Source organism: Nasonia vitripennis (genome assembly GCF_009193385.2).
Source record: "Nasonia vitripennis strain AsymCx chromosome 5 unlocalized genomic scaffold, Nvit_psr_1.1 chr5_random0006, whole genome shotgun sequence".
Classification (NCBI taxonomy): Eukaryota; Metazoa; Arthropoda; class Insecta; order Hymenoptera; family Pteromalidae; genus Nasonia; species Nasonia vitripennis.
The window spans coordinates 1,399-27,495 of NW_022279657.1; the positions used below are offsets into that span (position 1 = coordinate 1,399).

A 26,097-nucleotide genomic window follows, 5' to 3' on the forward strand; every position below is an offset into this window, starting at 1 on the left:
AAAGACTACACTCCAACAGAAAATGATCATGAATCGGAAGATGCCCCAACACACATAACATTCAAGAAGATTCCCCAGAACATAATCACCGTAAGAGAATGCATCACGCACAAAAGAGATAACATTGTTCACTTTCTATCGGCAGACTGCGACAACACTTGGCCAGTAACCAGATTATTAGTAGAAATCGGAGCCATAGACTTAACGAAAATCAAGAGTAAAAAGCCAAAGATAGGCCAAATCCTAGTCACGCCATTCAAAAAACATCACATATTCACAGTAATAATGAAAGACAAATGCTTCAACGTAATAAAAATAGAAAATTTAAACAAGGGACTTCGGAATCTAAAAGAAACACTCATCAATAAAAAAATTACAAGTATCCGAATAGCGAGAAAAGGAGACATATTAGACCAATTAGAATCACCAATAATTTTAGACGTACTCTACAAACATTTTCACGGAAGCAGAATAAGAGTGACAATGTGTTATGGAAAAGCACAAGTACCAGCTGAAAAACACAGAAAGGAAATAATTAGCCATCTTCACGACAGTCTAACAGGAGGACCCAAGGGAATCAATCAAACTTACCAAAAAATAAGAGAACGATATTATTGGCCAGGAATGAGGAACGATGTTCAAGACTACATTCGAAGATGTGCAGAATGTCAAGAGCAGAAAATAGAGATATTCAAAACTAGAGAGCCGATGATAATAACCGATACACCGATAGAGGCTTTTGACAAAGTATCGATCGACACAGTAGGAAAACTTAAGATGACCCCGAGAGGAAATTGCCATCTATTGACAATGCAATGCAACCTAACCAAATATTTAATAGCCATAAAAAATCTCAACGCCACAACAATAGCAGATGCATTGGCAAAGTATCTCATTTGTCAATTTGGGGCTCCGAGAGCCATACTCTCCGACAGAGGAACCAGTTTTCTGTCAAAAATAGGAATCATTATTGAAATTGTTCAAAATAAACCATCTAACGACGTCTGGATATAGGCCTCAGACGAATGGGTCACTGGAAAGAAGCCACGCCCCACTTATAGAGTTCATTAGAATATACTCCGAAAGGTATGACGATTGGGACCATTTAACACCATTTGCAACATTCACTTACAACACTAGTGTACACGCAGCAACTAATTTCACTCCTTTTGAATTCGTTTACGGGCGAATAGCGCGTTTCCCTTTGAGAATACCATCCGACGAAAAACTAAAAACCTACAATGTTTACATGCGCGACCTAGTATTAAGGTTAGAAGAAATGAAAATTTTAGCAGGCGAAACCCAAATAGCGAATAAAATTAAAACAAAGGACAGGTATGACGAGAAAGTCAGAGCCTTTAAGGGTAGAGTAGGCGGATATACGAGACTAATAAATGAACCCCGTGTAAGCAAATTTGATGCGTATAGGAATAAACCATTGAGAATAATTCTTAGGTAGGAAAAATGTCCTTCTAGAATACCCGAATAGAAAGCGCATACGAAAACATATAGATAAATTGAAAGCCGTAGAGGATAAGTCCGATAACGAGGATTCAGACTTTTTCAACTAATCGATAACCATGTTACAGGATGAAAATTTTAGAAATAATAATAATAATATTTAATCTACTCAACGTGAGGAGATGCGAACCCATGTACCAGATAGAACCCCTAAACCCCAATCCCGGAATATACTTCGAGAAGCTGGACATGATCAGGATCAAAAAGGCGACGTGGAAGCTCAACATCTACATTGACGTCGAGGACTTCATGCAGACGCACAACGCAACGGACTCGTACAAAGAAATATTCGAGATCTGCAAGAAAGTAATGGAAGAAAGAAAATACAGACACGCCCTAGCCATTGACGTACTGCAAATAAAAGAACAAGAATTAGCAAAGACTCAAGAAAAGATAAAAGAGACAATAGCAAGTCTAGGACACACACAGTACCCCACAGCACGAATTCCAAGAAGCATCAGGACAAAGAGACTAGTACCACTAGGCATAATTGGAAGTATAAGTAGCAGTTTGTTCGGACTCGTGACTAACGACGAAGTGGACAACATAAATAAAAATATAGACCAGCTCTTCCAGGACCAAAGCAAAATGGTTCATTTACTAGACGAGAATTCCCACATAATCTCAGCAAAATTTGAGGAATTATACAACGTAACCAGCAACCACCAGAAAGTGTTGCAAGGATTCGAAAAAGAATTAACAAAGACGATCAAAACAATACTACGAGAAAAAGATCAAATGAAGTACCAAGTTGAAGTAGTAATATACGTTAAACGACTAGAATCGACATTGGACCATGTGATTAAAAGTAATGAGAAATTACTAGAAATCCTACGAAAATTAAAAGAAGGAAAAGTACACCCAGACCTTATGAAACAGGACATGGTTCAACAAATGAATATAGATGTAAAAAGAGTGAGTCAAGATTTAGAATTTCCACCACCACCAGAGCACATGAGAGCCGAAAAATTAGCCAGAATATCGGAAATTGACGCCATTCACCAGAATGGGCGAACATTAGCAGTGCTACATCTACCTCTAGTAGATCGCATGCCTTATCAATTGTACAAGATGCATCCTATTAACATACCACAAAACATGAAAAATGAAACGATGGGACAAGCCTTCATAAGACCATCACATGAATACATCGCCATTAGCTACGATCATACCAGATACATAAAATTCAATGAGGACCAAAGAAAAATCTGCATTAAAACACACTATGCAGACATATGCCCAATACTAGGAGCACTCATGAATGTCCCAGAATCAAGAGACTGTGAAATAACATTGCTCTTGAACCCCAGTCAAAAGGCCATTACACAATGTGATATACGATACAGACTGAGCGAACAAACTCAGTGGACGTACCTAAATTATGACAAATCATGGCTCTATTCAACAATTCGACCAGAAATACTAAACATCATTTGCCAAAACAAACATGAAAACAAGGTCACGATAAAAGACGCAGGAATCGTTCACATAGCACCAATATGCATAGGAACAACGGCTGAGGCGACCATCACCGGAGAAGTTACCAGGAACACCGAGTTTACCTACGTATACAAACCAGAAATAAACTTAAAAATAACAGATATTTACCCCCTATTGAATCAAGAAGACACTAGTTTAGAAGTGCACAGCTCAGAAAACATAGATGTGCTAGGACCAAATATGGCCAACAATGACGGAAGGCCATTGCATGAAATAGTCAGCAAACTAAGAGAAATAGGTGAACATAAACGACAAAACTACAGTACAAACACAGTACTATATGGAAGCATGACCGTCCAATTAATAATAGTAACGATAATAATAATTATCATCATAAAGATGAAGTGTCTAAGAAAATGGCGCTGCCCAAAGAATAAGAAGCGCAGAAACCCATCATCGAGAATAAACACCAAAAGACAAAAGATCGAAACAAAAGATGAGGAAATCGAACTCGAAGACATTCTAGGCAGCCATAAAAGCCACACAATCCTGCGACTAGACCGCGAAAACCCTAAAACGAACGCGCAATCAACAACAAAGAAATTTGCACTACCCAAACAAGAAGCAGAATGCTCATGAGTGAATGAAATTAAAATTTTGAATTTCCAGGACGCTTGTACATGGCAAAACAATGCTTAACCAATCAAATTTTTTTTCTCTAACATGATTGATGTAATCTATTTGCAGACAAAGGAATACACAATGGACTTTAGACCAAGAACAAACATTTCAATGTTCTGCGATGTAGACATACCACTATCAAACATAATAAGAGAATTTGAAAGAGCAGGAGAACCCCAGAACGCCCGTGTAGAAAAACACAAATATTAACGAGAGACCAAAAAGATAACGCTATCTTTCAACTCAGAAAGAGAGATAGCAAAAGCATATGAACTCAGATCCCTATTAGCCAAGCAAAATAAATTAAAGAGGAACAGCAAGAGAGCAGCACCATACCAAACTCCCATGATAACCACAGGACCAAAAACAGCAATCGGAGATTTGATAGACCTCACTCCAAAAGAAGAACCAACAGTTAGATCTGAAGTACACGTGGTTAATCAACCATCAGGAACAGACTGTTCTGCCTACTGCCTTGGGACGGCAATGATAGAGACAAAGACGAAATGTTCTTCAGACATTTCGCCCAGTTCGGGACACTAGCATACTACGAAACAGTCAGAGACAAAAAGGGACGTTTGTCATACGGATACGTGCAATATTTCACACAAGAAGACACCAAAGCCGCCAAGGAAGAGAGTGAGTGACCCAATGTACAAAGCAACATTTGCCGAACCGCGAAGACTACCACGTGCAGCGCAAGGAACCGCAAATACTAAATTCCATGAAAGATGCAAACGGATGATAGAAGTAGAAATATACAACTTACATGATATAACATGCAAAAAGCAAATAGCTTGGACCCAAGACAATGTCAGTGAAGACCCACTGAGCAAGTTACAGCCACTACAGGAGACAATTATGGAATTAAAAGAAAAAATAGCAAAACTGGAAAATCAAAAGGAAAACAACCGACATCCACCAACACCCAGGACAAATAGAGTGAGCCATGAAAGACCCAAGACCCCAGAAGCCACCCACCCTGACCTAGATGAAAATGATAGCAGTATGAGCATAGAATAAGTCAGATAAATTTACATTTTGCGACCGTGTTATATAACCATAATAAAAAATAGTTAGGACCAATGACCCTGTATGAATGAATGAATGCATGAACGAAAATACATCGCATGAATTAAAATAACCAAATACACATAACATATAATTATCATACCACTCTCTTTGAATTATTTACAGATATGGACCAAGTTTTGAAAAATATCTTCACCTCAATCGTCTTCGACGAAGTTTTGGGCCATGTCACAATCTGTTTTGACCCCGCGGGAAAACTCCCTATGGTGATGAAGCTATTGAACAGTTATGGACCAAACAACACCGTCACGTTTGAAATTATTCCAAGAGGACCACACCATGACTCAGCGAGATTAACTATTAAGTACAGAACACGGACAAGCGCGACGAGACTCAGAAGCGACTATAAGACATCCAGAACAGAGGACAGGATGACAGTAGAACAGAGAGTAGAAGCACCGACTGATTCGGACAGCTCAGGCACAGACGACGAACATAGCAGCAGCGACAGCAGTACCACTGACGGAACCGACGGAACGGACAACACTAGCGACACTCCTGAAAGCGACGCTAACGACGAAAATGACGAAGTTATTTTAAATTCAGACGAAGATGTCCCACAGCAAGACAATGACAATAACGAAGACAACATGGACAGCGACAGTGACAACGCCACGGGCAACGACAATGACCACATCCCAGACAACAATGATGACAATTACGGCAGTAATGACATCGACAATGCAGACAACAACGATATCAACAGCGACGACAATGTTAATGATAACGGCTACCCCTTGCAGTACAATCCCCAAAACAACGTGGAATTACTCAAGATGAACCTGACGGACGCTTATACGATAACAGCTATATACAGAGGAGACACAATTGACGCAGAGGCATTGTTCAGACAGTACGGACCATGCCACACAGAACATTACATGTCCACGACAGACGACACTAAAGCCATATCGACACGGTACTAGTTAGACAGACATGCACGGAAAATAATAAATCTGTACAGACAATATATACAACGGACAGACGAGGACGTACAAGGACTTCGACGGCAAGAACGAGAACAGGGACCACCGACAACAGAATACGTTAGATTACAGTAAGCAAACAAGAACTGACGGAAATATTTGCAACATTTGGAGAAATAGCTGACATACGACGCATCAAACCGAACGACGAAGACGAACGTTATACAGCATTTATACAATACAGACACAAGGACAGCGCATACAAAGCAGTAACAGAAACTGACAGTACATACTTACCGAAATGGGCTTATAATCGAAGACAACGGACGACAAAACCAGCAACGACACAGGAAAATGCACAGGAGCGAAGGAGAACCGAAGGATCACAGGAACCCGCACAGAGACAAAAACGATGGACGTTGGACCCCGCCAACAACACAAAACTGTATGTTCTCGCACCACACGACACAACAGGAATTCAGAGCGGACTTCATAAAATACGGAGAAGCAATACAGATAGAGTTAACGAACGGAAAAAAGGCGAATAATGAAAAAGTAGGATACGTTATTTACAAGGACAAAATAGACGCCATCGACGCCAAACTAAACGGACCACGAAAATACAAAATTGACTGGAAGTTAACGCCACAGACTACTGAGACACTATTACATTTTACATGCGGAGACCAAATACCGATACAGAGTTTTACAGACCACACACGCGACTGCACCACAACTACACTACGACGACGGCTACAAGACAAACAAAAGAACAACCGCAGCACCAGCACAGCAACAGATGAGACCGACATCACAAACGCCACAACCGAGTACCAGCAGACAAGCCGACGAGAGACAGAATGCTAACACAGCAGGGACAGCAACGCAGTCAACAAGAGCACCAGTCTCAGTACACAGAGCCTTATACATCGACTACAGCTCATCAAGTGATGAAGAGTTAAATGAAGTAGAAATAGCCAGATCAATACGACAGCGACAACTGACCATAGACAATAGACAACATCAAAATGAGAAAGCAGATGAGGCAGAAGCACCAGCGAGGCACGAGGACGAAGCAGCTAATGAGTTACGACAAGATCTGGACAAAATTGACTTCAAGAAGATATTAGACGTTAGTTTTTAAGTGACGACACCGTGACGCTAGTTTAAGTTAGATTTAAGAAACCAAGAGTGCTATAAAAGTTTTGTAGTCAATAAAAGATGCAGAATAAGTATTATTGAACCAAGTTACCACTATTGTCATCTAAAATATTGTTTTGTACTACCTTTCATAAAAAAAAGAGAGAACATTTTCTTTCACTGACCAATTGACCTACATCCAAACAATACACCTTAATATAATATAAATATTAAACTATAGGAACTAATATCATATATAATATAAACGAAAGCGAATCTACTTACTAACACAAATGAAATATAGTATTAGCATATAAGTTACTAAAAAAAAAAAAAAAAAAAAAAAAAAGACAATAAATATACGCGAAATATACAGTAGCAGGTTAGGACATATATTTAGATTAAAACTTTCGTGCACATAAGCGTTACAGCTATGGTGCGGGGAAACTGTTTATATTTCATAGGGTCCCGAGCCGCGCTGAATCCGAATCCGAGGTCAGATTTTGAAAATTCAAGATGGCGGATCCAATATGGCGGACGGGAATGTCAAAAAATCGAGATTTTGAAAAACAAAAAATTTTTTCGTATTCTACGTGAAAACACAAATAGAAACTGTTCTTGGTGTTTTTTCGATATGTCTCTTAGTTCTTGAGTAAAAAATTCATAAACTTTGGTTTCCTACTCATGTGGCTGCAACGCTTATGTGTACGAACGGTAAATAAGTCTGCGTTATTTTCAAAGTTTATGAATTTTTTACTCAAGAACTAAGAGAGATATCGAAAAAATACCAAGAACAGTTTCTATTTGTATTTTCACGTAGAATACAAAAAAATTTTGTTTTTCAAAATCTCGATTTTTTGACATTCCTGTCCGCCATATTGGATCCGCCATCTTGAATTTTCAAAATCTGACCTCGGATTCGGATTCAGCGCGGCTCGGGACCCTATGAAATATAAACAGTTTCCCCGCACCATAGCTGTAACTCTTATGTGCACGAAAGGGTTAATATTAGGCAACATTAACAGTAATAGCAAGGGACCAAGGACCGCACCAATTATTTAAATGCATAGGCACACATCAACAGCTATAACTTAGAACAGCTGATAGACACCTGAAAAATCTTGATCCTGCCCAAATTCCAAAAAAAAAAAAAAACCTTCCAAGATACCTCATACAACTCATTGCCCAAAATGCATCTCACAACACCGATATTAAATCAGTAAATAGCAGGTTAGAACTTTAACCTCATAGGACAGTTCGTTACTCAGTTTTGGTTTCTCATTGTGTCACCGGTGTCTGACCATCTACCCTTATATGTGTGTGTTTGTCGAAGACGACAAACGTCTGCAAGGGGGGGGGGAGGATGTTAAGTGACGAAGTTCCTGGATAAATTATTTAGAAACATTATATAAAAATTACACAAAGCCAGTAAAAAGAAGATTCAGAAACTTCGACGCTTAACTAAGCCTCGAAGGAATGTACCCGAAACCAAAAAAAACTTCTCCTCCCTCGGCTGAAGCGCGCGTGCACAGCCGACGCTGCAGTTTAGCCGTTGACCATAGTATTAGGCCCATAAGGCCTAATGAGTAAGACAAAGAGCACGGCTAGGCTGAAGTAAGAAGAGAGGAGAAGTAAGTACCCCGCGTGGGAGAAAGCTTCGACTCTCTCTCAAGCATCACCTCCACCGAAACGCCACTCCAGGGTGTGCGCTCCTAGAGAAAGGACGCTAATTTTAAGAGTTTAGATTTTGAGTAATTTGCCTTTGAGAAATTCAATAAGTTTTGTTTCTTTTGAGTGTCTGATTTAATTTGTGTTTTGATAAGTTGATAATAAACATCACTGCAATCCATGTGTTGAGTTTTGAAAAATAAGTCACTCAGAATATAACCAATTTTGAGCCATCCTACGTTTTGCTAAAACATCTTGCCAAAAAGGTGATCTAAACCCCGCAATCTTTTCCGAGCAGTCATCCCAGTTTCTTTCGAGCATCCTTTCGGGTTAAATTATTTCTCAAATTCCAGAAGTCCATAGAACAAAGTAAGTAGCATTTAATTCAATATTTCTGAACTTTGACATTTCGGTTAAATCAAACAGTTCTGGCTCGACAAATTAGTGTTCTCACTGATCTCCCCCGTATGGGAGAGTAGCTAAGCGCCCACGTTTTAATAATGTTTCATTGTTAGCTGGTGGAATCGGTTCTATCCTAACAAATGTATAGCCGCGAAGTTTTTTGATTATAAATAACTGATTTGTTGCTGTAAAAAACCAATTTTGTAATGATATTAGTAAAATAGTTTTATATTTTGAGGATCTGCAACTTTTCCAATTAACTTCTTTTTATAAAATGCTTCAAATTCGAATTATCTTTCAAAAATCGTGTTTAGTGATATTTGGAAGTGACTGTATTCGCTATATACACGGAATCGAGCCTAAATTTATTCTGTCACTAGTACGATAAAAGAAACGTACAAAAAAAAAAAAAAAAAAAGAAAAAATCAGGCAAAATCAGTAATAATCTCGCTAAGATAATCGTGTTACGCTGAATTTTATATTAAATTATATGCGTTTGAAACCGTTTTTGAAGATTTGTCCTTCGTTAAAGTGTTCCAAAAAATGTTTGTTGGAATAAAAAGTTGTGATTTAAAAATATCTACAACTTTTACATTTAAAATTTGCATGTAATCATAAAGTTTATAGCAAATAATTGTTTTTTAATCTGTAAAAAATCGATTTTGGGCTGTAAACTCGAGTAATAAGTATTTTCATGATTTGCTGTCAACAAAAAAAGTTGTGTTATTTAAAGATCTACAACTTTATTATTCAACTTTTTTATGTAGAGTGCTTAAAATTCGATTTATAGCGAAAATAACGTTTTTAGCGATTTTTAAATTAAACAAATTGTACCCGCATTTCAAAAAAAAAACGTAAACGATCTAGATAATAAATAATAGTTTTTAGGTTTGTGCTAGAGGAGACTCCTCCCAAAATTTCAGCCCAATCGGTAAAAAATTGTGTAAGATATCGCAGCTCACACATTTTTTGATGACAAAACTATAAGGCACGGTCGTGTCTAAAAGAGAATTAGCGATAAAAATAGTTATATTAAGGCCATAACAACTTTTAATCATTTACCAAACGAAATGAAAGTTCTGAATCTTGAAAAAAACCTCGTTAAGTAAAACTATTAAAAATTGGATAAAAACAAACTGTTAAACAATTTTTTTTAAGATGTTTTGTACAAAATAATAAAGAAAATGTTACTTCTTTTTAAGTTTTAAATTTTAGTAATTAAGTATTCTACGGTATAGTTTTCTGTTATGTGAGCCCATACCTGCGAACAGATAACTATGTTTATCTCTGCGGGGTTACGGTTAGTGTTTCAAATACTATGTAAATCTATCTGATTTGAATAAATAAATAAATAGTTTTTAAAATACTATATTCTTGCTCCTCGTAATAACTGGCTTTACATTCTACTTTTTAGCTCTTCGCAAACAAATATAAGTATGGAATATGCACATGACAAATCGCTTGGCTTTTGATTAATCATAAGATAAAAAAATATGGCTGCTTTTTTAGAACTATTTTCTTTATGTAGAGTTTGCATATATGCCGACCAACCAGTTTGAGATTTATTGAAAAATCATGATAAATACCATAGCATATCAATACTATATTCATTACTTTCTAAAATTCTGGGTGAATCTGAAAATAAAAAGCCTTTCGATGTTTTTTCATTAAAATGACAAAACTGAATAGATTCAATTGCTTTCAATGCATTTGTATCAACTTTTTTTCGTGGCACGTCAAATATTTTTTTTTAAGATTCCGTGTAACGGCAGAAACTATTCTCATGCCATAAAAAGTGCCGTTCCCATCAATAGTACGTACATCATAATCGACATTGTCAGCTATAAAATGAATGATTTTATCTTCCTCTACCATTGGGATATCATTCGTTGTCTTTAAGTAACCAATAGCAGGAAAATTAAGTTCCAAGCTAACGTTTTTTTGGGCAGCAAGGAGTCTGTCAAACATCTCTGAAACAAAAAAGTTCATATCAGATGCCAGATAAACAGCTAATTAAAAATAGAAAAAATTATAAATTTATAACATTTTTTTCCTTTGCGTTTTCAATCATTGTCATTTGTATTTGTTGATTTAGAGTTGTCAATTTTTGGCATTCAGCTGCCTGTTGTGCGTATTTTTTCTTGTAAATATCTTTTTGCTTTTGAACTGTTGCAATTTCGTTTGAAAGCTTTTCTACTTCTATAGTTAACTTTGTGTTCCTTTCTTTTAATTCCTGAATAATTTTCAAGTTTTCTGAGCATTCTTTGCTTGAATGTACGTCTTCGATATGTTTAATCTGAAATAATTTAATAATTGAAATTATTTTTGTTGTTAATATTTTAATATAATTATATTAGTATAAACACTACTAATTTTATTTTACTTTAACTAAAGTTTCTTTTACGGATGATGGTTTGGTAGGCTTGCCACTTTGCTTTTTTGATGCTGATGTGCTAGCAGTATCGACAATTCCTGGTTTCGTAGAACTATTGGACGATACTGGTGTGGTAGTGTATGTACTATTGACATTTTCTTTCCCTGATACTGATGTGGTAATAATGTCATTGTTTCCTTTGTTCGGGGCTTCTTGGATGTTAGTTCTATTATGTGACAAATGCTGTAAAAAAAGTAACTTTTTTAATTTCTATTTCAAACTATCAAAAACTTTTAGGTTAAAAAGCATCATTTCTAATTTCTTATTTACCTATCTGGTGTTCATATTATTTTCATTTACATCGTCAAAAGTGTCATTATTATTAGGTTGTAATATTGTTTTCGTGTTATCCAACTGCAAATATAAATTATAGAACATCATTTATAATTAATAGTATTATAATGTTATATTTTATGTGTAACGTCCATTATATGCTTATATTCGTTTTAAATTTTATATTGCCAGATTACCTTCATAGATTGACTGGCTGATGCACTGTTTTTGAATTTGGCAATCTTGGCTCTTACATCATTTTTCAATGTCAGATGATCCTAAGAATCAGGGAAATAAAAAAAATTAATAAAGAAATTTTGTTTTAGACTGATAAAAAATAAATAAATATATGTGTTTTGTAATATATATGTTACATATATTCTCACGGTTATCACAACAAAGTATTGACAGTAGCTTATGAACAAAGTTAGATCATAATTTTTAAATTTGATGGTTACCCGCATATTTTCATGCACGTGTTGAAAAAAAACAATATAACGATAATCAGAAATTAACTTTCTTACTTAAATAAAATCGTTTTTAATTGTTACTCACTAATATACTTGTGGATAGTGCTTGTGGATCCATCACTTTAGTTAATGTCTTACGTAGTGCATGCTTTTTTCTCCCAGCAGGCTCGCTCTCACCTGATGACGCTGTTACCAAAAACTTTTTTGGTGTACTTTTAACTCTTGTTTTTTGATCATTCTTTTGAATACTCTAATTGCTTTTTGGTTTCTATAAAGATAGTAGAGATCAATTACATCAAATGAAATTTTAATTGCATGTGTGTTGAGCAGACAAAAGTCAAAGGGAAAAGTTTATTTGATTCGTAAATATCAGAAACTGACTAAAAACATCAAGGAAATATTAATACGAGGTTATGCGGTATTTTAATTTGTTATTTTACTTTCCAAAAATGTTTGAATTGTTTATATAACGATAATAATTAATACAGGGTGAGTCATTTTAATCTTTAATCTCAATTATCTCGTTGGCAAAGCATGCCAGCGAAAAAGTTTCGGATAAAAGTTTTAGGATTTTTCCCTGGCTATCTGATGATGACCTTGACAATGTCATTGAGCGTGACCTTCAAGGTCATTTGTAGGTCAAGTCGATTTTTTCAAATAGAAACCCCTACTTTTGGCACCAGAAATGGAAAGAGCGGTAAATTTTACGTTTGAATATGACCTTGCCTTGACCTTGAATTCAATGGTCAAGGTCATTGGTCATGCCGATAACAGTACAACTGGTTAGCTGAACTCGAATGCATTCAAGGAGAAAATGTTACCCACAAAAGTTTTCAGTTTTCTCCCCGGCTGACGAATGGTCATCTTGACACTGTCGTTAAACAGGATCTTCAAGGGCATTTCTAGGTCAAGTTGATTTTTTGAAATGGAAACCCCTACTTTAGCCCCATAAATGAAAAGAGAGTGACATGCGTTCAAAAATTAAAAAATTTTCAATATTTCCAGAAATTTTCAATATTTTCTAAAATTTTCGTAATTTTTTCAGTTTTCTAAAATTTTCGTAATTTTTTCAGTTTTCAAAAATTTTCAGTCATTCCATTATTTTGTATTAGTGTCAATTTTCAAAATTCTTAATGTAGTTAAGTCATTTCATTATTTTGTATTAGTGTCAATTTTTGAGAGTGAACTACTCTTAACAGTTATGTAGATAGCAAATTAGTGCAGAAAAGCTTAATCGTGTTTTTTACTTCTTGTAAATCGATAATTATTATTGAAAAAAATCTGTTTACTGGTCTGTAACAAATTATTTTGATTTTGATCATGGCTGATTATGGTCCCAACGAAATCGTTGATATGATCATGATTTTGGGAGAAAGTCGAAATAATTATGCAGCAGCTGCCAGACTTTATGCTGAACGCTATCCCAATAGGAGACACCCAAGTACTGTTACTATTCAAACCTTAACTCAGAGAGCTCGAAATGGAGCTTTTGTTCGTCAACGCCGTCATCATGAATACGACGAAAACGATCCTCGTGTTATTACCATTCTAGCGATTATTCATCTTGATCCTCACATTAGTACTCGACAAATAGAAAGAGAAATAGGTATACCTCAATCAACAGCATCCCGAATATTGAGAGCGAGAAGATATCATCCTTATCACATAACATTAACACAACAGTTAACTCCAAATGATATGATTTTGCGAGTACGTTTTTGTCGATGGGCAATACGAATGATTCAACAAGATCAAGACTTTTTCAGGCACGTTCTTTTTTCAGATGAATCAACATTCAGAAACACTGGAGAATTGAATAGACATAATTGCCATTATTGGTCAGATGAAAATCCTCATTGGTTCAGGCCCATAGACAATCAACACCGCTGGAGTGTTATGGTCTGGTGTGTAATCATCAATGGCTATTTGATTGGTCCTTATTTCTTTGAAGAGAACGTGAATGGGGTAAACTTTTTGAGATTACTTCGAGACATTTTACCTGAATTACTAGAAAATGTAGACCTAGCTACAAGGCTAAGAATGTGGATCCAATTAGATGGAGCACCACCACATTATGCACGTATTGTTCGTGATTATTTAAACACCCGCTACAATGGAGGTGGATTGGGCGAGGTGGCCCAGTTGCCTGGCCCCCTCGTTCACCTGATTTAACCCCTCCCGATTTTTACTTATGGGGATATCTTAAGAATGTTGTTTATGCTCAACGGCCAACAACGCGAGATAATATGATCGAACGCATTCGTACAGCTTGTGCAGCAATCCCTCGAGATGTTCTACTTAAAACCATAAGACAATTCAGAGCTCGACTTGATCTTTGCATCCAACAAAACGGCGGTAATTTCGAACAATTAATCAATGGTTAACTCCAGTTAACATTCCATAAAAATACCAAAAAAATAACAAAAAGGGAAAAAACAAAAAAAAAAAACAAATATAAAAAAATACAAAAAGAAATAAAACAAAAAATAAAAAATGGGATGCTAAATCCTTTTGACAACCTCCTCGATGGTGCATCCTGGGTTCGGCTGATGTCAAAGGTAATTTCCGCACAAAAGATGATTTGTTTCCAAAATCACATGTTCGAACGTAAAATTTCCCGCTCTTTCCATTTCTGGTGCCAAAAGTAGAGGTTTCTATTTGAAAAAATCGACTTGACCTTCAAATGACCTTGAAGGTCATGCTCAATGACATTGTCAAGGTCATCATCAGATAGCCAGGGAAAAATCCTAAAACTTTTACCCGTAACTTTTTTCGCTGGCATGCTTTGCCAACGAGATAATTGAGATTCAAGATTAAAATGACTCACCCTGTATAAAGCCTCTTACTCATACCTTGTTTACAATAATAGAATAATTTTTAGAGTGTGTCTCCGCGGCCGATATCGCGTACGCGAAAAAAAATGTAGCGTACGCGAGAAAATTTTAGCGTACGCGAAAACCACAGACAATTTTTCGGAAAATTTTTCGCGTACGCTACTAATTAACCTTTCGCGTGCGCTAAATCTGTCGCGCACGCTAGAAAATAAACTTTTCGCGTACGCTAGAATAGTATGTTATACCACGGGTGCCGAAAATTGCAATTAAAGTTTGCATTTTGAGGTTAGAGTGGTATAAATGAACTTTTTTGTGAGCAATTCTTTCGCGTGCGCTAAAGTGCTCCAAATTTTCTTGTAAGAAGCGAACGGAGTACTTGTATGAGAGATGGAGCGAGAGATTTTCGCATACTAGAGTTTTTCTTGTTTAGGCAATTCTTTCGCGTACGCTAAAGTGCTCTACATTTCCTATATATAAAAGAAACAACAGGAGTGACTTATGAAGGATGAATGGAACATCTCTATGTATAAGTACTCCGTTTGCTTCTTATAAGAAAATTTGGATCTAGCGTACGCGAAAGGTTGATTTTTCTAGCGTGCGCGACAGATTTAGCGCACGCGAAAGGTTGATTAGTAGCGCACGCGAAATTTTCCCGGAAAATTTGTTAGTTGATTTCACACACGCTACAAAGTTTTCGCGCACGCTAAATTACATTTCGCGTACGCGATATCGGCCACGGAGACACACTCTAATTTTTACAATAAAACAAAAACAAATAAATTTTCCCCCGGAGTTCAATCTGCTCACTTGAGAAAACATTACACTTCATTATATATACATATATTTTTTAATATAAATATTATTCAAAGTATATAAGCTATAATATGATCCCTAATGTGAGGTTATGCATAATTCTTATGTAATACACATACCTGCTAATAATAATATAACTACCTCCTCATCTTTACCATCGCATTTCATGGAATATTTTTTATTACTTTGATGTGAATCTTTGTGAAAGTTTAATAATTTATCTGTATTCACAGATTTTTTTTGTTCCTTGTGGGCGCCTGTTAACACTTTTACGTAAGCAAACATCTTAGACTCAGTAGAAATGCCGACTGATGCATACACAGTACAGAGTTAATTATGCAAGTGCACATAAAACACTCGCGGCTCGGCTGTAATTACCAAATCTTTTGTTCACATTTCTTTAATACTTTCTTCTCTTTCTTTGTCACTAATGATGCAACAGGCGTGAGTTGCGGCTCGCGGCAAGCCTGCATGCACGGAGCGAAGTGGAGCATGTGGTTGTTTCCCGCGGTTAATACAAGAGGGACGCCGCCATCTTACTTTTATTGCGCGCCGAACGACGCCTGGCGGTTATCGCGCGTACTAATATTTCGCTGTAACAACGCGGATTACAACGAACGTCTTGACGTGTTCCAACAGCTCCAGCTGCTAAGGCATATATTTTATCATCTACACACTTTTATTTAAAAACATAAACAAAGTTTTGATTGATTTCTATACTGAAACAATCATAAAGAAGGTGCATTTTACAGTGTACGAGAGACGCGGAAGATCGCCTCATATGCTGTCTGCTTTTATATAAGTTAAAGGTAAAGTACGTGTATCACATATATTATTTTTAGAGGTTATATATGCAAAATAACATCTCTTTATTTTCAAACAAATTATTTGTGATTTATTAATTTATTTGATGCAAGCTATAGTAGCTGCTTTTTACGATTTTATGAGTTACATACGTCGCATCCAAATGAATTACTAAAATTAATAAATTGATATAAACACAATATAGTTTTTGAATATTTTATCTTTTATGTAACTTTTTCTATTTATAATAATTTTATGCTAATTTCATTTTATACATTTCATTGCGGCCTATACGACACATACAATATATTTTAAATTGTAATGATCTTTAATTATTATTGTTGCAGGGTTTTACAGATGTTGCCTAGCTCAGGCTCACTAAACCGTCTGCACTACAAGTAATTTAAGGAAATCATATCAGGCATCAAGCTCTGCATAAATTGTCATAATCTTAAATTGATGAATACATAAAGAATGGCAGATGTCCATAATAGTAGTGACGATTCATTACTAATAACAAGCTCAAACAGTTCAGATGAAGCAATAAAACCTATGCGACGGTACAAACTATTTTTTCATAAAGATAAAGGCGGACCAGATCAAGTATCTAAGCAAACAAAAAAAAAATATGACTTGCTTTGTGAAGGTTAAAATCATAATTCATTTTCAAGTCAACATATGTAATTATAATTAAGAGAAACATATTTGTTTTAACTAAGCTAAATATAACCAATTAGATTCGATTGAAACTGATTAATTTTGAAACGTTTTTAATCGGTTTGAATAAGTTTATGTCCCAGATGGGAGCCGAAGCAAGTATCTTCTACATGTATATTGTCCAATGTAATAAGGATTTTTTTATTACAGATCCCTCCAAAATTTCTAATGTGCAAGTACCTGCAAATGATGAGCGCAATAAGGGTGAAGACTGCATCGCTGAAAATCCTACAAATACAAATATGCGCCACAGCAATTCAGATATGGAATTTAGTGAAATAAGAAATAACCATGAAGATGATGATGTTGTACAGCATTCTTCCAACCAACTAGACATTTACATGAGTAGTTCGAATTATATTATGCATAGCAACAGAGACTCTAATGGCACTGCTTATTCGTTAAATGATAATATTAGAATGGACAGTGATTGTACTAGTAGTGTAAATGATTCCTGTAGTAGTAATAGTAGTAGTAACATAAGTAGCGATACTGAAAATAAAAGTTATTGCTTTGATAAAATAATGTTTAATTATTCTTTGAAACGTTTAAGTGTACGAGACATAATTTTAATATGCACCGCTTTTTGTTTGCGATTTAATATTTCTGATCAGGCTCTTTTAATGTTAGTTAACATGTTCAAAATTTGTGCTGACCCTGAATTTGAAAATCTGAATTTCTCAAAACATATGATGTCAAAATGTTTTTCTCTTCAAAATGAGAACGTGACGTATCATTATTATTGTAAAGTCTGTTCAGAACAAATTATTTATTCCGTAAAATCTAATAAACCTCCAAAAAGATCGAAGCATATGTGTATAAAATGTAAAAAAGAAGCAACGATAACATCAGCTTCAGAAAATTATTTTCTAACTATTGATTTAGCTTATCAAATAGAAATTCTTTTCTCAAATCATGAGACTTTCAGTGATGTTATAAAAAATGTTACATCTAGTAACAACGAATACAAAGGTACACTACATAAATAATTATTGGTAGAAAACAATCAAAATAAGAATGAATTAGAATACATGTTAACGTTAAACTGTAATACTGATGGCTTTTGGCCATTACAATTATGTATTAACGAATTATCACAGAAATTACAATCTCAATTCGTTATTTTAACAGGACTTTTAATGGTTCAACACGAACCAAAAAGTAATTTGATGAATCTATACCTTTCAAAATTTGTCGAACAAATAAGTCGTCTTTACCACAATGGCATAAAAGTAACACATAACGGCACTCAGTATTTGATAAAATTTTGTGTACTTGGTTTCTCTGTCGATTCAGTATGCCGCCCTATTTTGCAAAATCGCTTCCAATTCAATGGATATCGTGGTTGTAGCTGGTGCTATCAACTGGGTCAATATATAAAGGCAGTTTATGGAATCCGATATGTACGAGACCAAGAAAGTGTGCTCAGAAATCATAAAACTCATTTACAGGACATGGATGAAGCTAATAAAAAAGGAGCGCTAACAAGAGGTGTTAAAGGTTATTCTGCCTTATTTGAACTGCCACATTTTGACATAATTTGGTCTTTTCCATACGAATATATGCACGCTCTTCTTCTTGGTGTTGTTTGGCAACTAATAAAGTTGTGGAAAGATAATGATTGCAAATTCAGAATTCCTAAAAAAGCTTGGAAAGACATGGAAAAACAATATCTTCAAATTACTCCAACTCATGAGATGCACAGGCTCCCGAGAAGTGAAATCATTGATGGATCTACCAAACCAAAGGCATCTGAATTAAAGTCTTGGTTATTTTATTTTAATTTGCCATGTTTAAAAAGTTATTTACATGAAACAGCCTTAAAACATTTTGCAGTGCTTGTAAAATGTGCGTTCACTCTTCTAAAGAGTGACATTACAGAAGATGAATTGGATAAATGTGAAGAAGATTGTGTATTATTTGTGTGTCAATTCCAAAATTTGTATGGCGAAGGTGCTATGACCTTTAATGTTCACGCTTTAATGTATTGCGTTGAGTCCGTTAGAAAAAGTGGACCACTGTCTAAAAATTCAGCTTTCCCTTATGAAAGTTCAATTTACACGCTTAAAAAATATATAAATGGTCCTAAAGGTATGGATGTACAGATTTCAAGAAAGCACTTGCAATCAACGATTTTTAAATGTAATTCAAAAACAATTTTGAATACCTCGGCTGAGACAACAAATTTTTGTTATAACTTATTTAATCCAAGAAGACTGTCAACATTTTACAAACAAATTCAAGATGTTACATTTTGTGGAAAAGCCGTTTATGATAAAAATGAGCTTGGCGATTGTTTTGTTTATAATAAGTGCATATTTAAGGGAATCGTTTATCATACCATGAATTATGTAAAAGGAAAGAAGACTGATGATAGTATTATTCAATTGATAAATGGACAATTTTGCAAAATTAAAAAAATATTCCATTGTAATGAAAACTGTTATTTACAATTATAGAATATGAGGACGTCAATAATATTATTGTGACTAATATAAATGATGTCAAAAGTAAAGCAATACTTGTAACGGTATCAAATGCAAGTTATTTATGTAGTATGCCGAATTCATTTGAAATACAATAATAAAATTTCTAAAAATACTTATAAAAATTGTTTTCATTCTTTGTATATTTATATATAATACGTTAGGTCTTAAGTTGTAAACAAATTATTTAAAGCGACAATTTTTAATAATAATAATAATTTTATTTTATTTTACATTATTCAAACAAACTGTTTACCATTTTGCCTAAAATAGCTCAATTTTTATATTTAAACCCTCTTACGATTGAGACCAATTAAAACCGACGTATAACTGAATCTAATGAAATCTACAATACAATTAAAACCGACTGGTTCCGATACCCAGAAATAAATTTAATACATATTTAAACCATTACAATTGAGACCGATTAAGACCGATGCATAGGTGAATCCATTATATAATACGATTATTTTGCAAATTTATTAAAACCGACATATTACGATTACCTGAAATCGGTTTAATACATATTTAAACCCATTACAATTAAAACCATTTAAGACCTACGCGTAGGTATAAGTCCATTAAAATACGATTACATCGACAATTACATTAAAGCCGACTTACTCCGATTATCTGAAATTTGTACGATGCATAGTCTAACCCATAACAATTAAAACCGATTACAGCAGACGCACAGGTAAATCGATTAAATTACGATTATATCTACCATTGCATTAAAACCGACATATTCCGATTACCCGAAATCGGTTTAATGCATATTGCAACCTATTACAATAAAGACCGATTTCAGCCTAGGCATAAGCAACTCCATTTAAATACGATTATATCTACACTCCTGTTAAAGCCAACTTACTCCGATTACTCAAAATAGGTTTAATGCATATTTAATCCTATTACAATTAAGACCCATTAACACTGATTTGTAAGCAGATCCAATAAAATACGATTGAATTTATAACCTAGTTAAAACCGACGAATTTCGATTACCTGAAATCGGTTATATCCGTATGAATACCGATTCCGATAAAAGCCGATTATTAATAGGATATGCTTCAAAAACTTAACTGTTGAAACCGATTATTTCCGATTATCAATAATCGGTCGTTTACGTATTAGTACCGATATTCAATTAAAACCAATTATAACCAATCAGCGAATAATCGGACTTGCCAATTAGCTCTATTAAAACCAATTAAAACCGATTAAAAGGAAAATTGGCTTTAATCGGTTCTAATTGGCCATTCTTAGTAGGAAAGAGCTTCCTTACTAACAGATTACAATATGAGAATGTCATCAACAAAATGTTTGAGCAAAGTCGCTTTCAAATATTTAATTGTATAAGGTAGGGCAGTTTCATCTTCAGCCAGTTCTAGCATTTTTTTATTGAGCATTTCATAAGTAATCGGACCATCATGGTTATGCCTTAAATATTCTACTGCTTTTAAGCAAGCTTCTAATCTTACAACGTCTACAAGTTTACCAATTTTACGTGTTTTTACTTCTGTTGGAATAATTTCTTCGTTTATAAGCGATAAATATCTCTTCGGTATGGATTTCGATGTCCAAAAATTCGTAGAACAAGAATGATGATATACAGCTTTAGCAGTACACAAATCTGACCTACAACTACTGATCCTTTCTAAAATTATATCTGATCATTCATCATTCCTCTTTTTACATACTTCAATAATAGATTCTTGAAATTTAGTGCTTTGGAATTTTTTTCCTTCAGGAGAAGAATTTTTTGATGAAAAAGAAACGAACTTTCCACAGAAATAATATTGTTAGGATTATATAGGATTATTTTAAAAAGATTTTTCTTTTACGTAACATCCATTCCATACGTAATTTATCACAATAATTTCTTCTACAAATTGTATGAGCTGGATCTCCAATATTAACTACTAAACAGAACAAGATTAGCAAGTGCTACATCAGCAGGGTCATTAACATCGCACATACAAACAGTACCATCCAAGAATACTAAGAAAAGGTAATGGATATAGACTTTCAAAAGGATATCCTTAATCAAGAATACAATTTTGATAATATAAACATGTTAAATAGGCACTTGTTAAATAATAAAGAAATAATTTTGTGTATTAATATAAGAAGCTTAAATGCAAATTATAACAAACTACTTGTTTTTTTAAACAGCCTAGAAGTAAAACCGTGTATTATTGTTTGTGCTGTAACTTGGAATCTTGAAAAATATGAAATTTTTAATATAAAAGGCTATAAAATGTACTACAATAATAGTAGAATAAATAAATTAGATGGAGTAGCTATATACATAAGTGAAAACATAATTGAAACAACAGAAATTATTCAAATAAACAATTTCAAGATTATCAACTCTACAATTACTTTAACAAATAATAAAGAAATAATATTATCAGCAATTTATAGATCGCATGATATGCACAAAACAGAATTTTTATTAATAAGAAATATAAAAATAACTTAATAATAGGAGATTTTAATTGCGATATTTTAAATCAAGATGTGGTAGACCAGGAATTCTTACAAGTATTTCTAGAGAATGGGTATTACCCGGGAATAACCAGCATAACTAGACCATCGACTACTAATATAAATAAGGGCTCTTGCATAGACAATTTCTTTATTAAGCTAAGCAAGATAAAATACAAAACTTTCACACTCAGTGTCCCTTTCAATGATCATTACCCAATAATGATATCGCTAAAGGGCATTAAAAACAATTCTAGTCATGAAGAATATAAAAGATGAATTACAACAAGCTAAGGAAAGCTGCAGAAAGGGTAAATTGGTCAGACATCTTATTAATGTCAGATCCAAATCTGGCATTAAATGACCTAATTCTAAAAATCGAAACGTGTACAAAAAAGGCTGAATATAAAGTGCGAAAGAATAATCACAATAAAATGAAACCAAGAAAAGACTGGATAACGAAAGCAATAACGATATCGTGCAATAAAAAAGAGGAACTGTATAAAATATGGAAAAGTGATCCTAGTAATCTAACAAAAAAAAAGCATATAATAATTATGTCAAAATACTTAATGGAATTATATACAAAGCAAAAGAAGAATTTGGTAAAAAACAGATAGAAATGAATATGTGCAATCAAAGGAATTTGTGGAAAATTATAAAATGGGTAAGAATCCTAAAAAGTGCAATAACATTAATTATATTATAAATAACAACAACAAAATCACTGATGCAAATGAGATGGCCGAACATATGAACAACTTCTTTGCGACATAGGTAAGCAGTTACAAGGCAAAATAAATATGCCAAAGAATGAGAAAATAAAGATGCCAAGCATGAACTACAAAAATATTTTTATACACCCAACAAACTATAAAGAAATACATGAAATAATTAATAATATGAAAAATAAAAATGGTGGAATTGATGGCATCAATACTCTGACTTTAAAAACAATACACGAGTATATTTGTGATCCTCTGGTTCACATAATAAATCTGAGTTTGGAAAAGGCAATATGGCCAGAAGCTCTAAAAATTGCAGAAAGGATTCCTTTACACAAAGCTAAAGAAAAATATCTAATAAACAATTACAGACCAATTTTGCTAATATCTAATATTGCAAAAATTTTCGAAAAATTGTTACATAAACGTATACTAAATTTTTTTGATGAATGTAGTATCCTTGTTCTCAGATAAGCAATTTGGTTTTAGGAAAAACAGAAGTACTAAAGATGCCCTCTACCAAATAACAAATCAGATTTATAATCAACTTGACAAAAGCAGTCCTATCGCAATCACTTTCCTTGATCTTGCCAAGGCGCTTGATACGGTGGACCATCAAATTCTCCTTGACAAGCTATATAACTATGGAATTAGAGGAATCAGTCATGAACTTATAAAAAATTACCTAAGCAACAGAAAACAAAGGGTAAAAGTAAATAACAAAGTAAGCCATTTTAATACTCTAAGTATGGGTGTACCTCAAGGTACTATTCTTGGGCCATTACTCTTTATCATCTACATCAATGATTTACTAGTTACAATGCCAAACAACACAATTTTATCTTTTGCTGATGACACCGCAGTTATAACTGCAGGTAATGATTGGCAAGAGGTTGAAGCAAAAATGAATAACCGCCTTGACAATATAGCCAACTGGCTGGCATTAAATAAATTGTCACTTAACCCTTTCGTGCACATAAGCGTTACAGCTATGGTGCGGGGAAACTGTTTATATTTCATAGGGTCCCGAGCCGCGCTGAATCCGAATTCGAGGTCAGATTTTGAAAATTTAAGATGGCGGATCCAATATGGCGGACGGGAATGTAAAAAAATCGAGATTTTGAAAAACAAATTTTTTTTTCGTATTCTACGTGAAAACACAAATAGAAACTGTTCTTGGTGTTTTTTCGATATCTCTCTTAGTTCTTGAGTAAAAAATTCATAAACTTTGAAAATAACGCAGACTTATTTACCGTCTATTCCGTTCGTGCACATAAGCGTTGCAGCCACATGAGTAGGAAACTGGTTATGCTCTAAGGGGTCCCGAGCCGCGCTGAATCCGAATCCGAGGTCAGATTTTGAAAATTCAAGTTGGCGGATCCAATATGGCGAACGGGAAAGTCAAAAAATCGAGATTTTGAGGAACGAATAATTATACTGTACTCTGTGTCGAAAAAACGAAAACAGGAATACATTTCTATGTGAGATTTTTCGAAAATTATATGAGGTAGGAGATAGGAATTCTCATATCACTGGTCAGGCTGAGGATCAATTGAATCGTCAGCTGCATAGCCTTAACTCTATTAGTTTCAGTGATGATTTCACTTACTTACACTCAACACCACGTGAAGGTTGGAGTTCGGACTTTGATGAGTTCTTTTTTTTGTAGTTTTTGAAATTTTTATATTTTTTTGTGTATTTTATTTGATTTTTTTGATAATTTTTAGATTTCTTCCCTTCGTTTTTTTAATTAGTGTTAGAAAAAGATTCAGAGATTGACGTCAATTTGAGTATACTCAAAATAACTTGGATATATTCATATTATTTCGAATCTCTGAATCTTTTTCTGCCGTTGTAATCACCAATCAATTGTTTCGCTAGCTGTATTCTAAATGCTAATTGATCTTCACACTCACCTTCCTTATAACATTTGTATAGAATATAACAATTGACTATAGCCATATCTATATAATAATACATTATTGAATGCCACCAGTTTTTAGATCTTCTTCCTATCATATATACTTCCCTCAATTGATCAAACCTATCTACACCACCCATTATTTTGTTATAAGCCTGGATCGTAATTGGACAAAATATAGGAAGCCGAGATCTATCTTTCAGTTTCCGAGTGATCTCGACAGTTTCCGTAGGATTGAAAGCTGACGTCAACACTGTGACTGGTTTCCTGTCCATCCATTTGATCGCAGAAATACCTTTTTTGATTCTATAATTGAAATCTCCTCTTTTCATTTTCTCCTTTGCTTTCATCATTTCTGGCAACCCTTTCCTGTTGTTTCGAACTGTTCCAACTGAGTAGATGCCTTTATCAAGAAGCTCTTCAACCAAGTTGATGGAAGTGAAAAAGTTATCGAAAGCTACCAAATATCCAACCCCCAGAATATTCGATACTAAGTTCAGAACTACACGTTCTCCAAGTGGATTTTTCGACCCATCTCTTGCTTTTCCAGTATAGACCTCAGATTTGACCACGTAACCTGTAGATGAGTCAGCCAAACACCAGACTTTGAACCCTCGTTTTATTGGCTTCATTGGCATGTACTGAATAAAAGAGGACCGTCCCGAGAAGGGGATCATTGACTCATCTACAGAAACGGTCTTTGAGGTGTTATAACTCTTATTACTTGTTTGGTTGATATGATCGATCAACGGTCTGATTTTATGGAGCTTGTCGTAGTTAGGGTCAGTTCTTGGGAGCATAGAATCATTATCATTAAAATGTATCATTTCCGTCAGCTTAGAAAATCGAGTATAAGGCATAATATTTGCAACACAATCAACTTTGAGAAATGGATCTGAACTCCAATAATTTCTTACTCTTGGCAATTTGTGAATACCCATCAAAATCCACATTCCTAAGAGAGCTGAAACTTCTTCGTTATTCGTATCATGCCAATTCTTACTCTTTTTTTGAAATGCATATTTATTAGTCTCAGTTACTACACTGTCTAAAAGCGAAGTCGAGAAAATTTGAGAAAATAAAAATGATTCGACATTTTTCTTCGGTATTGAAAGTATGTTGATAGTTGAAGGTGAATCAAAAAATTCCCAATCTACACCAAAATTGCCTACATTTTGAGTCCATTTTGAATTCAAAGAATCACTGTCATCATTTTCATCCAATTCTGATGAATCACATTCATCTGCATCGTCAGTG

The 26,097-nt window shown here is 34.5% G+C and overlaps 2 protein-coding genes and 1 long non-coding RNA gene across 4 annotated transcripts; 1 reads left to right on the forward strand and 2 right to left on the reverse strand.

Moving 5' to 3' along the window:
• Window positions 1-10,070: 10,070 nt before the first annotated feature.
• LOC107981932 lies at window positions 10,071-16,124 on the reverse strand. The gene is made up of 7 exons (XR_004228121.2): window positions 15,814-16,124; window positions 12,133-12,315; window positions 11,775-11,855; window positions 11,575-11,658; window positions 11,254-11,487; window positions 10,915-11,166; window positions 10,071-10,840 (listed from the first exon to the last, which is right to left on the reverse strand). It is a non-coding gene; the product is annotated as an uncharacterized LOC107981932 (long non-coding RNA).
• An 812-nt stretch (window positions 16,125-16,936) lies between these two features.
• LOC116417916 lies at window positions 16,937-19,772 on the forward strand. Of its 2 annotated transcripts, none has more exons than XM_031933089.2 (2): window positions 16,937-17,144; window positions 17,366-19,772. In XM_031933089.2, exons 1-2 carry the CDS (start codon window positions 16,973-16,975, stop codon window positions 18,202-18,204), a joined length of 1,011 nt encoding a protein of 336 aa, XP_031788949.1. In that variant the 5' UTR covers window positions 16,937-16,972; the 3' UTR covers window positions 18,205-19,772. The 2 variants fall into 2 exon arrangements, with proteins under 2 accessions (XP_031788949.1, XP_031788950.1); XM_031933090.2 differs by having other exon boundaries at window positions 17,102-17,178.
• A 4,968-nt stretch (window positions 19,773-24,740) lies between these two features.
• LOC103317173 (piggyBac transposable element-derived protein 4-like) lies at window positions 24,741-25,793 on the reverse strand. The gene has a single exon (XM_008214147.2). It carries the CDS (start codon window positions 25,791-25,793, stop codon window positions 24,741-24,743), a length of 1,053 nt encoding a protein of 350 aa, XP_008212369.2.
• Between the last annotated feature and the right edge of the window lie 304 nt (window positions 25,794-26,097).